This window comes from Biomphalaria glabrata, chromosome 12 (genome assembly GCF_947242115.1).
Source record: "Biomphalaria glabrata chromosome 12, xgBioGlab47.1, whole genome shotgun sequence".
Lineage (NCBI taxonomy): Eukaryota > Metazoa > Mollusca > Gastropoda > Planorbidae > Biomphalaria > Biomphalaria glabrata.
The window spans coordinates 31223395-31238993 of record NC_074722.1 but is presented as its reverse complement, the minus strand read 5'-3'; the positions used below and the strand labels follow the sequence as shown (position 1 = coordinate 31238993).

The window sequence follows — 15599 nt, the reverse complement described above, 5'->3', positions numbered from 1 at the left end:
TATATATATATATATATAGGCCTATATATATATATATATATATATATATATATATATATATATATATACCCATACATATACAATTTCGAAGTTTGAGAGGACAATAGTTAACAGTTTGCCAGTTCAGTATAGTGCATGTCACTGGTTCAGTATAGTGCATGTCACCAGTTCAGTATAGCCTTGTCATTAGCCATGTGGCAGTGTTCATTCTATTTTCTGTGTGTGTTTTAAAATTCTTTACTTCAGAAAAGTGTGCTTGCTCATGCGTAACCTGGTTGTTTGCTTGCACAAGGCATTAAAAATATGCAAACTTGTTAGTTAAATCAGCTGCTTGTCATAGCATTTGATTGCATAAAATTAGCAGTTAATTATTTTTTTCCTGTACAAAACAGAGGTAAAACGTTTGACTCTTAAATTGCTCTTTGGCCCACCAGGGAGGGCAAATTCCATCCACTGATGAGGCTGTAAGCTTTCATCAAGCCCTGGCTATAATACAAAAAACAGAAATGGAAAAGTGGTTTGAGTGCTGGGACAAGTCCCAAAAAGCCCGTGGAGTCTGGGAGCGCATGAGGCGCCCTGACCCCACTTACCCGTGGTGGAGGCTGTCCAGGCCTGAGCAAGCTATTATAGCACAGTGCAGGACAGGCCACTGTCCTGTTGGCTCATATTTCTCGCGGCTGTGGCCGAATTTTGATTCACGGTGCCCCCGCTGCGGGGAAGAAGAGGAAACCGTGCCTCATATTCTGTTTGACTGCCCCAGACTTGCTGATCTCCGTCTCGACAGGTCTGGGAAACCCAAAATTCTCGACCTGTATGGCGACATTTATGCACTACGCAAGACAGCAGGGTTTCTGTCCAGGGCTTTTGCAAGAGAGGATTTGAGCCTCTCAAGCCCTCACTCTAATGGAGTTTGATGATGATGTACAAAACTTTTAATAACAGTTTGATAGTCCATGTAGCCATGAGGCAGGCCAAATTTTTGTTTTATGAGTGACCATTGCCACATAACTACTGGCTGTAATTAGTACATTTATGATTCCACCCCCCCCCCCCCACTTAAAGGTGAAAATTTTAAGACCTAGATGCCTGGACTTTATGTACAGTAAAATCTTGCTTTCAGTTTCTGCACCTGGACGCTATTGCACTAGCTGTTGAGACCAGATGGTCTTAGTTTATTACTGTTTACTCTGTGCAGAAAAAGACAATTTTCCTATAGCCTGGACATTTGTGTGTTATGGCAGGGATGAGGTCTTGTCACAAACAGTTAGTGGTTTTCATCCATTGAACTTTTAGAAATAACAACAAAAAAAAAAAAAAAAAAAACAGCCACAATAAAAGCACAATTTTTTATGGACATAAAAAAACAAACAATCAAGCAAAAATAGACAACAAAAACACATTTTTTTCTAATTTTATCTGTTTATAAGAAAGTTCTGTGTAGCAGTTCAATAATTTTAGTGTTTTTGTGGCCAAATAATTAACTATGGGACTTTGTGACATGCCAATATCAAAAGAATTGGCCTTAATTTTCAACACATAAAATAATTGGTGCCCATTGGTGACCTTTCACAAAAAATTCTTTAAAAGTTAAAAAAACAAAACAAAACATCAGCTTGTATCAAGATTGTTATTTGAGATACTTCTTTCAGCCAATACATCTTGGCCACAATTTCTCCTAAACTTTCTTCGTGTAGTGGTAAATACAGCTTCGAAACTTCTTGCATTTAATGAATAAATGTTTGTGTTTCTTCCCAGGGTGAAGGAACCATTGAATATGTGATAGAAGCCAGCGACCCTCAGGATCTCAGGGCTTGGTTAGGAGAGATAAAAGGCTGTATACAGCAGAACCATTGCGCAGCAACAGCGGAAGGAATCGCTGCAATGTGAGAACCATTCTATCTTGTTGAGTCATCTTTTGCTGTCCTTAAGTAAAAAAAAAAATAAAGAAAATGAGGGTAAAATAGCATGAAAAATTTTGTTGACTATTCAAGAATAAAAGCATGGGCCTAGTTTAATAATATACTTATGCTGGTGACCCAAAAGTTTTGAAAACTTTCTTCTCTGATCATTGCCTCGTTTTTTTTTCCTACCTTACGTGACTCAAAATCTGTTTTCTATTCTATGTCACAATCCTTACTTGCTTCTATCATTGTCCCCTGCACCTTGTTCAAACCTCCTTTTTTATCGCCAAGTGAATGCTTGTATTCCTAAGAGATGAGTGGATTCGGAGTCCACTTCAGTTGCCAACTAGATATCTCAGTCTCTCCCACTATTGAGCAACTTTCTTGGCCTCGACTTCCCTGTCAGCGTGTATTTTATGCTAATCTTCTTTTATAGCCTTCTTGTAAACATTTATAGCACTGAGCAAGATAATGTAAAGGTCAGTGTTGATAGCGCATTCCATAATGTGCCACTTAGAGGAATTCTTTTCAATTACATAGCCCTCTGTGACATTCAGATTAGAAATGGTAGACAAGTTATTTAAGGGTGTGACCTTGGTTTTATTTTTAGAAATACAAAACCTTTATTTAGGACCCTCTTGAGAACGTTTTGTTTTTAAGCTTTCCTTTATGTTCTCAATGCCCTTAGAGGGCGTTTAGACGTTCAAGTTTACCCTAAGTTAAATTTATAGGTTAGTTTAAACCAGTGTTTCCCAAACTTTTGACTAAAGTGTAAAGTGTAAGTGTATAATTTATATAATGCTGAGTACCCCCCTTGCCTTGCAATTTATGAGAAAAATTAACATAATAAATGTTTTTTTTTTTAAAATCAGCATAATTAATGAGGGAAACACTGGTTTAAAGAATAATTCATTAAATGCTCTGAAAGTTATGACAGTGATTCAGGCTGGATTCTGGATAAAAAAACACCAAATATTGATTAAATTTGAAACTTTGCTGTTAGCTTAGAATGGTCAACAGTTCCTTTTGTTCCGAATATGTTCCCCCCAAAAAGTGTGGTTATAAATAATATATATTTATCTAATGATATATTTATTTAAATCATTTCATTCCTACAAAAGATCCCATATTAAAAAAAAACAAAAACATTTTTAGTAAACCTATAAATATTTTGTAATTTTTATTAATAATAACTAAAAATAACTAATTTAATGTCTTTTAGCATATTGAGTAGTGACATTGATTTATTAAACAACAAACAATAAAAAAATCAGGACATAATTATCTTCTCTTTTGAAGGAACATCTTGAATCTATAAGCTTGTAAAAAAGGGAAATGTTTGAGACATTTATTAAAAGATTTTTTTTTTAAAGCAGGAATCTTAAACCTTGCAATCTTTAATAATGATTAACTGATCACTGAACTTCACATTTTCAGGAGACCAAGACTGCCAACAGCGCCCTCTGGATCAATAGAAAGAAAAGGTTGGTGGTTTATGTACACATTCAAACTTAGGGAAATAGGTATACAGCGAAAGTGAGGCTAAGTTACAATTTTTTAACTGGGTGGCTCATTATTTTAAAATGCCAAGCCATTGCATATTTTACTTTAAATTTTAACTTACATTTAATATACTGTTATTAAAAAAAAATAATTATTTATTACAATAAAAGTGTTTTAAATAAAACCCTATAAAAATATAGATAATGATAATAAAATTTCTAATGAAGCCAAATTTCAAATGTCAATTTTTCCATAAAATACACCATACACAATGGAAACAGTCCAAAGTATAAAGGAGGCCCTTAAAAACTGTCAAGCATTTCCTTTTTGAATGGCCGAACCTATCCAACCATAAAAACTGTAGTTTGTCAACAACAGAATCAAGTCCAGTTGGTGCAGAAGGCATGGCACAGACTTTAAAAAGAACCAACATTCTGACGTAAATCTAGAAGATCGTGGTGGCCACTGGGGTTCATGGTCTGAATGGATGTGATGTTTGATAATACAAAAAATGCATTAACACATTGCTCACCAAAATGCTAAAAACGCTCAGATTGTGTTTGTGGTAAATCAGTTCGTAGTACTTTGGTTCAAATACTTTTAAACTTTGGCATTATACAAACTTCCTTTATGTTTGGTTATGGCCCATGTGACATTTAGCCCTTGTACAGTGGATTTAGTTTACACAAATACACCTCTTAGCGGAAAAAGAAATGGAAAAAAAATATGTCTGAAATAGTTATTAGCATCATTGAATAGCTTCCCTTTTTTTTAAGAAAAAAGTTCCTTGCTTTTTAAAAGTTAACTTTTTGCATGGCCCTGGCCTAATTATTAAGTTCACTTTTGAGATATTTGTGTGCCAAACTTATATATTTTTGATATCCTTTACATTTTGTTATTGATTGGATGTCAGTAAGAATTTTTACAGCCCTCCACTTTCCCCAGTTTACATCTTTCCTGTTTGGTTTTCCAATAGGGAATGTAGTGATTCAGTGTTTAAGCATTTGGCTTCCTAACCAAGGGTTCAAATCCCAGCTGAAGACTCAATTTTTGGATTTTGGGATTCTTAGGATGCCCTTGACTCCACCAAACTCTAATGGGTTCCAGACACGAGCTAGGAAAATGTAGATGGTTTGTCATTGTGCTGACCACATGACACCCTGCTCAACCATCAGCTTTAGAAACAAATTATCTTTGATCGAAAGGTCTGAAAGGGTTTCCTTACTTTTTATTTTCCCACTACAATAATTCACTATTTATGTTTTTGAACTCAAAGCCTATTTCTAAATTTCTTAATGACATAAGAAATATTTTGTAACTCAGACACCAACCAGCTCACATCACAGCACCGCAGTTCCTCGCAGGGAAGCCTGGGCAGCGCCACCCCTATTGTGCCGCCTCGCCCATCCCCTAGGCCTTGGAGCATGATTCATGTGGACAACACCAACAACCTGAGTGGACAGATCAGCGGTTCAGACATGAGGGGATCTCCCAGAGCAGAAAATGGCTTTGGTATGTATGCTTCTTTACGTAAAGTGAAAAGTTTCTCTTGTTTTCTTGTGCTGTCTGTCTGGATGTCACATTTAGATCTCAAAAACGAAATTTCTATTAGCTGGCTAAAAGTTTGTGTAACAGAAATGCCCTTTATAGTCTTGATTTTGTTAGTATTTATGCATTTCTGTCCAACTGAATAAGAAATCATGCTAATTTCTAACTGTTATGAACCACTGATATTGTAGATGGATTTATTAAATGAGACATATATTAGACAATATATTCTCCTATTTAATCTTTGTATGTTATAAATATTAAGGTCAAGTAGATAAATCCATAAACTATTCGCCTTGTCTACTGTACCCTTGAGACATGTCTTTAAAAAAAAGACATTTTTCAATTCTTTTGTTTGTGTTTTTATCAGTCAGCTTACCACTTTACAAGAATAATTAATAAATGAGCATGTTTCTTTAAGGAGGTAGAGTTCAAACTGTATTTTACTGTCTTAGGATTGTGTGTTCATTGCAAATGTTTTGCCTCAGTGCATGCTTGGGACTGCACAGTGGTGTTAAAGAGTAGTTTAAAAAATAAACAGAGTGTGTCTTCATTTTTTTTAAAAACATTGATAAAATTTTAAATATAATTTCTTAACATCCATTTGGTCTTAACGTTTTCGAATTAAAATTGTTAAGAATAAAAGTTTGTCTTGCGGTTCAAAGGCTATTCTATTTATATAAATTAATTAATTTATATATATTAATTGATGATTTTGACTCTTTCTCTCCTAAGTAACGATACCATTGTTGATATGACTCCATTAAATTAAATAATTTTTGGTTTTAGAAGTATAACTTGGGTTAGATAAAAGAAGAACGCATTCTCCTTTAATTCTGTACCAAAAGTAACGTTTTCTAATGTCAAACAAAAATGTTATTGAAGTTTAATCATAACAGGATAGAATTGAAAAATAAACAATTCTCTCAGAATGTGGACAATAATTACAGAGATAAAGAGTTAAGAAACCAAAATAAAAAAGAAAAGGCATGAATGGTCATCCTAGTGCTTTCTGCATAATGTCTGTATTTTATAAGATAAGATTGTATTTTATAAGATAAGATCCTGCAAATATTTTAATGTCCTATTTCCAGAGATAGTATGTCAAACATTAAAAAGGGAAAAAGAATCACGTTTCTTGTTCTTTTTATTTTTGTGTGTGCTAGCTCTTTGAACTGTTCAACTGCATAATGAAGTTTTGTTTTCTTTTTCCCATGTGAAGATGCAGGACATCAAGAGGCACAGGAAGGGGAGGGATCTGTAGAGAGAGTGCTGAAGGAGTACCCTTGGTTTCATGGCACACTGTCAAGAGCTGATGCTACAAGCTTGGTTCTACAGCAGGGGCACTCTGGCCATGGTGTCTTCTTGGTGCGCAAAAGTGAGACTAGGGCTGGAGAATATGTGCTAACATTTAACTTCCAAGGGAGGGCAAAGGTAAGCCAGCTCTATAACTTTTACTTGCAAAAGGGACATGAAATGGGGATGTATTGTCATGTCTGGCTGAATGACATAAACTGCTTGGCTATCTAATAAGTGGAGGGGCTTGAGTTTAAATCCCTTCTATAAATTGTGTTTGTTGAGCACTTTAAAGCGCAGCATGGAAACCTTCTCCCTCCCCTGCGTCCACAAAAGAGATAGGACCTATATAGTGCAGTGCTGTTCAACATGAAAGATGCTTTGTATAAAAGCAATACAAATAGAGGTATTTAGACATCATGTAAAATATTTCAGCAGGCGATTAGCTAGTGTCATTTGGTGAAGTCTGAAATTTGTTTAAAGAGATTTGATTCTGGGGCATTTTTATAAGTTGAAGTTTTGCTCCTTGGTTACACCCTTCCTTGTTATCTTGTATCAATATAAATAACTTTACTGACCAATTAGGCAGTATTGTGATGTTACTTGAAATTCTACTTTTGTTGAATAATCTTTTTGATCTAATTCACACACATACACATTTTGAATATATTTTATGCATATCCATCAAAAAAAGTTTCAGAATATTAAAAAAAAAAGTTAAAGAACATTTATGAAATCTTAACCTCTCCTATCTATAGACTGTTTTGTTTAATCATTGATGCCCAAACTATGGCCTTCAGGCCAGATCCGGCATGTGATGCATTGCTATCTGGCCCCTTGAAACATCCTTACTACAATGTTAAATGAAGCTCAGTTCTATTGACTTCACTTTTTTAAGCGGTGATGCTATTACATATGTCATTCTAGCAGAAAAAAGTCATTAGGTCATTGTGCTGGCCACATGACACCCTTAATTGTGGTCCTTTTACATCATCTGGCCAGAGATTGCAAGGTCTGAAAGGGTTATTTTAATTATTTTTTTTTACTCTGGCCAAAAAATGTTGGCCTATCTAGTTTTAGTTAAAAAAGATTTGTTAGTTTTTTTGTTGTTGATTTTTTTTTTTTAAATCTTATGCTTTGTTTACATATTTTGTTTTTTCTTCACTTTTCTAGCATTTACGAATGACAATCAACAATGAAGGGCGTTGCAGAGTTCAACATTTATGGTTTGAGAATATATTTGAAATGTTAGAAAATTTCCGCACTCACCCAATTCCTCTGGAGTCTGGCGGCGCTTCTGACGTCACACTCAGTGACTTTATCGTGGCTGTGGAGAGGCCTAGGACCCCGAATGCTGGCTTGCACCATGGGTCACCTCGTGTGAGGAATAGCATGGGGAATGAGCATCCTGGACGGATACCCTCATCCTCAGCTCACCATGATGGAGGTAGGAATATCATGGTCATAGGAGGGTCAGTTCGGGCACGAACGACATCTATTGAGGTCATAAATGTAAATCCTCCGCAGTTACAGAACCAACATAATCGCGCCATTGATAACCACTATTCTTTTGTGTAATAGCTCTGGTTTACTGGAATATGTGAGAACAAATTTTTATTTTGTACTTTCACATTAATAGTGCACTGAACAGATTAACGGTGAATGCATTCAGTAATGCCCCTAACCTAATCTATACAGCTACAGAAATATGTATTGCTCATATGTGAAAAGGAAAAGAAATCCTTTAATTAAAAATGATAAACTTTTGACATTACTTGTATTTTACATACCAGTAATATAGTCTGTTCCTCTCCTGGAGATAATGCTGATAGTTAAGCTTATTTAATTTGACATTGCATTTTAAGAGACTTCTTGAGTAAAGGATTTTCTTCAATTATTTGTGTTAGCTTGCCTTTGCATTGTTAGAAACACATGCAGTTACTGCTAATCAATATCCTGATGTGCACCTTGTCCAGTACTCTCTTCTACCTGTGTCAGTGCTTTCTTTTCTGTTGCTAATGCCACATGGACATTTGTAATCAAGCTGTAACAAGCTTTCACATTTTTCTCATAACTAAACAAAAAAAAAAAAAAAACAATTTCCCAAAGCTTCAGCTTACAACTGCATTGTTTTAGCGTCTGCTTAGCCCAGCTGCTGCGTCTGCCAGCTTTCAGATTGTGAATTTTATTCTAATTTTCTCTGCTTTCAAATTTGTGATCCTGTTCAAAGTTGTGATCCAGACTGTCATAAATATTTATATTTGTTGAATGAAATGGGCTCTATTGCTTACATTTGATATATCAGCTTTAGTTTGACATAATTGAAAGTTAATTTTTATAGCAATTAGTAATCTTAAAAAAAACATTGGTTTTATTACATTTGGACAGCTTTTCCTCAATTGGTTTCAAGTCAGATGTGCACTTGCCCTTATAATTTTAAAACTTTTTTTTTACTTCCAACTGTTGTTTAGCAATCGATGTTAATTGTTTAGCTTACATGTAGATCTAGTTTATTTTACAGTATATATATAAAAAAAAACAGTTTTAAGTTTATATTTATTAAAGTCAACCTGATCAGTAAATTACTATTATAATTATAGAAACCGAAATTCTTTGTTCCTTCTCGAACATAAGATTTAGCTAGTGATCTAATAATTTCGTTTACAGACACAGATCTATATTATTGTTAAATTTTTACAACATTTCAGACTTCCTCCCTCCTCCCTACATATTAAGTTGTTTGTTTTTTTATCAATTCATGTTGTCTTTTATTTGTCATTATGTCAACATTGTTTACTCTCTTTTGTTATTGTTTCAGATTGATCAGCACTGGCTATGTTTTACAGAGGTTATGTTCTAAGTTTTTTTTTCTCACCACTTCTGCTATTGTTAGTTTTTTTTTTTTTTTTTACTCTTAACATTTAGTAGTCAGTTTTTTTTATGTTGGTGTAAGTACTTTGAACTTGTATATTGTACAATTAAATCCTAGTGATTCAGAAGCTAGAAATGCCATTTGTGTAATATTTAGATCTCTTTCTCGAAGAAAAATGTGTGTCACTTGACTCTTTGAGCACAAGGTCAGAAACTCTTTTAGTTACCAAAAAGTATGACTTTCTTTTCTTCTGATGCTGACTTAGAATCAATTCACATATTATGTAGAGAAGATGTCTAATCTGGGTCTGTATAATTTGTACTGATCTGAAGATAGGTTGTGTGTTGATGTAATTAGTATTACTAGTGAGTTCGTGGCCACAGACATTCAGATCAAGACAGTCCACAATAAAGTAGGTGGATGTAAGAATATAACTGTTTCATTCAGAACAGGAACAGTCTAATCTCAGTCACTATAATAGGCGATGTTACCTCTGTGAAAGCCTAGCCTCAAATGTCCGTTTATCTATATCTAATCTACAGTCTTGTTTTGGATTAATGTCGACATAATTATGCCTTCACGAGCAGTCACTTAAAGTGCCTCTCTACAATTATAAAGACTTATGGAATTTAAACTAAATTATAGATTACTAAGTCTTTTAAACCTGACATTTTCCTAGGAGCATTTTGGCCCTTGAAAAATTTAATCCTTAGAGGGATAATTACAGAAGGCCAAGCGGAGCTCCAAGAGCCTTGTGTTCAAAGGTGTCTAAGAAAGAACTGACTTGGGGAAAAGCTTGTTACATTTTTAATACTAAACTAACAGACCAGTACAGAATTACTTATTAGAGCTTTATATTTGTGTGTTTTAAATTAAACCTAAAAGTTCTTTAAGGTAAATTTACATTGACTAGTTATTTTGAAATGTTAAAGTTTTTTTTAAATTTGAGGTAGGTCTACACAGTACACAAGGAAGTAAACTTATTAGGCCACACACTATGTTTTGACCTTTCTGATTGTTGTACACTGCACAGAATTAATTTCAAAATTGAAAAGAAAAAAACTTTCCCAGTTTATTTAAAATTAGATCTACCTGAGACTTAGTTCAATTATTTTGATGTTAAGGGTTAGCATAGTTTCTTTAAAAACATTTGATTGGTAATGCACCAGATGTGTTCAAAACATTCCAAACAAAAAAAATGTCATAAGTAAGAGAACACCAATCAATGTTTCATCAATTGATCAAAGATGATCCTATAAAGATTTGATCTTCATTAATCTCTCATACAGACTCATTTTTTTGTTTTGACAGAAGCCTATCCAAATTTTTTCAAAGCTTAAATCACTCTGTCTGTCCGGTACAAATCTTGTACACCTTATTTCTCCCACTTCCCATTCTTGAATCAAGTTGAAACTTTGCACATTGATTTGTTGTCAATGACTACATGAATCCATCAAAAAAAAAAATTAACTAATTAATTCATTTATTAGTGGTAATTAATTCATTTTGTTTTATAAAGAAAAGGGAATATATATTGAAAGATGTCAGTAATTGTGCAGCTCTTTCTCTTCTGTAAGCTTTGTTTTTTAAAAAAAATTGTCTGTGTAGTTACATTTTTTTTGTGTTGAAAATAAACATTTCAGATGTCTGTTTTTTTTTTTTCTTCATTAGGCACTAAATATTTTCTACAATGTTGTAATATTGTATGTATTGTACAATACTGTAGCACTGAATATATTGCACAATATTGTAGCACCTGTTGTTGTTTTTTTTTCCTCTAGCATTCTTCCTCTGGTTGAAAGATTAAATGTTATGAGGTGTGAACAATTACAAAAAAAAAGGTATTGATCTGTGTTATTAATGGTCCTAGGATTTGTACAGCATCACTTCTGTTTTGTCTGTCTCAACGCTATTATTTTCTTGAAATCCAAGTCATTTTTACTTCATTGAATATTGTATTTATATAGGTTTTGAGGTAGTTAATTAAAAAAAAAAAGTATATAATTTATTTGTGTTGAAAAGTTCAATTGCTTTTGCATGACAACAGGTATAGCATAAGTTTTACTTTTTTTTTTCTTCTTTATTTGATTAGCTTATTCTATAAAAAAAACAACATTTTGGGCTTAGAGAGGCTTTTGCTGCACTTTCATATGTAAACATTCTAATAAGTTGTGGGCTTGTCTACTGCCTTGGTAGTGGGCTTGTCTACTGCCTGGTTAGTCAGCTTTTCTACTGCCTGGGTAGTGGGCTTGTCTGTGACATGGGTAACACATTTTTATAATTTTTTTTCCCTTTGAAGTTTTAAAGGAAAAATATAATTGATAATGCCTCAGGGCAAGTAAGATTATAAGATTGATCTACATGTCCATAGCATAAATTTTTTTTCCTTAGTTTAATCTACTGATAAGGATTACACTGTCATTATATCAAAAAACATTGAAGATACTGTATCTTTCTTTAATTCAGAAAGTTTTTCTCCATACTAGGACTACCAAAAATCTAAGAAAGATATTTCTTTTCTCGGAAAACTGTTTTTTTTTATAAATACGCCAGCCATGTGCAATATTTGTTGTCAATTCTTTTAAGAACAAAAGCATCAAAACTGTAAACTATGCTGAAACATGCACATGTATTGGACAAATCTTTTTTTGAAAGGCTGGTGTATTTGTTTTTAAATGGTGATATGAATGTTCTATAAATGTTGCTACTATTGTTGTTATTGAGGTAAAAAATTTTTTTTAAAAAAAGGTCTTGTTTTGTTACCAAAACTTTATAAGTGTTATTAATCTGCACATTTGTAAAGAGAATTTTTTTTTTGCATTGTATATCAATGGCTAAATATAAATTGTTTATCTTGAAGGCTTTGTTAGAGATAGTGACTTAGAGAATTGAGACTCATATTTATAGTCCATCTACAATTAATATATGTTTTTTAGCTTCTTTAAGTTAAACTTATTTTACTTTAATATATTGCTTTATACTTTGTTCAAATTTCTAATCTCTCATAAACATATTATTATTTATATATCGACTTGTAAACTATGAAGAAAACTCATTTCAATCGAAATAATTGATAGCATTTGTTTTTCGGTGGGTCAAAGCACTAAGTTGGGCAGCGTGTCATTTGTTCAAAGACATGAAAGTCAAGTAATTTCTGATGTTAGTGGTGAGGACTGAAAGGGTCTAGCACTATAAAGTTCAGTTTAGATTTAAACTAAGTTTTCATGAATGACTAAAATGCATTGATGTAACACTGATCAGAAACTAAACTTCTTCCAAATGTTTAGGCCACATTGTATTAGCATTGAGGATTTGCCTTAAGGCATCTAAAGAACTCGACCAAAACATGGTACCTTAACTTATTGGTTCAGCAGTGCTTGATTGGGACAAATGTGTATTTGATGGGGACAAATGTGTATTTGATGGGTCAAGTGTGTCTTTTCTAAATTTTCATCAAGGAAGAATTGTACAAATTTCACAAGGAAAAGAAATTATTTTGTCATATTATTTAATTTTTTTTCAATATGCATTTTTCTTTAATTTAATAAGGAAAAAAAAAAGGTTTCTATTTGAGAATGTACACAAACAAATCTTTGTGTAATGTTAAATAAAATGACCTTGTGTCAACACATTGTATACTACGGGTACAACTTTGAGAGAACATGCACATGCGTTCATATGTTTATACATAAAACTAATTTATAGATTGTCTACATCAAGTTACTCAAATCAGAAACTATGTATGACATTTACACAAACAGAATGACAAAAAAAACTAGAATATCACTATTTAAATAAAACAAACTGTTTCTAGTCTTTGATGTGAATAAATGTCTTTTTTTTTTTTCAATATTGTAAGCTCTAGGTTTCTCTCTAGAAATATTTATATTTATTATAGACTGAGATACATGTTTATCTAACTTGGTCTGTCCTTTGTTACATTATGTAAATGTCTTTAAATTTTTTAGAAGGATAATCCAAGTCCTAGAACTTGCTTTTTAATTTGTTGTTGAACAATATTTCCTCCAGGTGTATCAGAGAATTGGTTGGGAGACATCTTTCATTATTTGTTACATAAAACAATGTTTTGAGACTGGCGTCTGCTCTTGTAGAACCATCAAATTGTGTGTAGTTATGAACACCAACACAGATGAAGAGTAAAAATTAACTTAATGACAAAGCAAACACATGAGACTAGGGTGAGAGCAACACGTTTTGTACATTTGTAAATGCATTACAAATTAGTGACTTTAATTTAGGATTACTTGGAGAGCTTATTATATAAATAGATTTTTTTTTTCTATGTTATGTGTTGATGACTTGGGACTGCATTTTGTTTTTGGTAAACAAAAACATCATCATTTAAAAAAAAAAGTGTTTATGTACATGTGTATGTTAAAACTCAATGTACACATATCTCCAGACTGCAAGGTTTGGCTTGTATTTATTTATCTCATGAAGTGGCTCTATTTAATCATTGTGAGCATATGAGAAGGATTGTTTCTTGTCCATACTGTATTATCTGTATATATTTTATAAAGAAACAAAAATTATGAAAGCTGTGCCACTGATGTCAAGGCATGAAGATTGCAGTTTAGTGGTGAAAAAATATCCATTAGCAATGTGGGGAAAACACTCGTTATGTTTCAGGAACTCTATCATAATTTAGGTAAACAAAAACACAATCTAATAAAATACTCAGTAAGACACAATGATGAAAGCACATTTCTTATTCCATATGCTAGGACACTTTCATACAAGTGCTCCTTCTTCCCTTGTGTCATTAGTGCACTGAACCAGTTGCCTGAATAAGAAAGTAAAACCAATGAGTTTAAATTTCTAATTAACATGCACAACTAGATTGGTATAAGATAAGATAATTAGGCACTAGCCATTAAGGTGTTATAATGATTTTCCGTATACGTACTAAGTATATCAGCTTTAGATTATATGCTGTGCTCACTACATGTTTGCTTTTTGTGATACAGAAAACTTGTAAGTTCTGACAATAATGTGACACTTTGTATAAAAATTAAATTTGTATGTGTCGGTATCTTCTGCCATATCAAGCATTTGATTGTTTGCAACAAGTAAATGGTACGAATATTTTTTTTTTAATGAGACTTTTTTTTTTATTGTGAAACATCAATTTTTTTTTTATTTTGCCAAAAATAATATTGACAGTAAAAAAAACCCAACTGTTTGGTATCACTTACAGAAATGCTCATTCAAGTCTATATATTTTATAATTAGATGGCTGCCTGGTCTTGTGTTATGCACTCTGGATTGTCGTCATGATGGTCAGAGTTCAAACCCTGCCAGCCATCATCCTCTGCCACCATGCTGGAGGTTTAGGCTAGGATGTAATAATCTACAAATCTGAAGGAACATCTGAAAGATGTAAATCAAATCTAAACTACAGTTTGGTTCGACTGTAATAAATGCTAAAAAATAATAAATACTTTTGAGATTATGTAATAAATTAGGTTATTGATTGTGTATCATGCTGATGAAGTGAGATAGGATTATCATTCATGCCTGTACTGAGATATGATTATCATTCATGCCTGTACTGAGATATGATTATCATTCATGCCTGTACTGAGATATAATTATCATTCATGTCTGTACTGTGTAGTATGTGTCAAATTTGATGTCATCTTCACTTTGTACATATTTGGCTGGGTCATTTTGAAGGATTTGAAGTACTATTGTAAATACTAGCCATATTTTGCACAGATGTTACGTTTTTTATTGTTTTGTTTTCTAAGTTTCCAATGTTCTAAAGGAAATGTCATAGACTCATTTCATTCGGCTCATTATTGAATGTCTTATGGTTCAGCTATTTATTAAATGCTTTAACAACAACACTTATGACCTTAAGTTGTCCATTTGTTTGTTTTTTGAATATTTCATTTAGTTCATTAAAATATATTTATATTGTTAATGACAGCAATTATATTACAAACAATTATGAAGAAAAAAAAAAGACTCTACAAGAAATATTATTTTGGAGGTGAAAAAAATTATTTGAAAAAGATGAAAGTGAAAATTATGAAAATATTTTTTTTGAAAAGTTCTAATTAAATAAAAGAAAATTCTCATATTTTTAAAGAAAATATAATGATTCAATTATGTTCTACAAGATATATGTAACATTTGGAATTTATTTAATCTTACCCTTAAATCATTTGACAGCAGTTGAATATTGACTGGTGTGGTTGCCGACTTTCTATACATTGATATAAAAACCAGCATTTAAAACTTTTAATTTTTAGTTATGCTGGCTAGTCTAATTTTCAGTAGAAAATACTTATGGCTAATGTTTTAAGATTTGGCAAATTTAATGTACTTACAGCATGTAGACCTAGTATTAGGTGTATTAAAAGGTATAAGGATGTTATGCAGTTTTGAAGACATATAAAAAAGATGATCCAAAAGACTTCATTCAGTTTGAACCTGGTCAATATTATGGTAAA

General features: G+C 32.6%; 1 protein-coding gene across 3 annotated transcripts in view; it reads left to right on the top strand.

Annotated features, from left to right (window-relative positions):
* LOC106052965 (SH2B adapter protein 1-like) overlaps window positions 1-14990 on the top strand; it is a 45921-nt gene extending 30931 nt beyond the window's left edge. The window contains exons 3-8 of one of the 3 annotated variants that reach the window (XM_056005862.1): window positions 1756-1883; window positions 3339-3385; window positions 4728-4916; window positions 6175-6386; window positions 7422-7848; window positions 9067-14990. In XM_056005862.1, coding sequence (XP_055861837.1) covers window positions 1756-1883; window positions 3339-3385; window positions 4728-4916; window positions 6175-6386; window positions 7422-7826 — 981 coding nt within the window. In that variant the 3' untranslated portion in view covers window positions 7827-7848; window positions 9067-14990. The other 2 variants (XM_056005863.1, XM_056005861.1) reach the window with 2 other exon arrangements.
* Window positions 14991-15599: the final 609 nt, after the last annotated feature.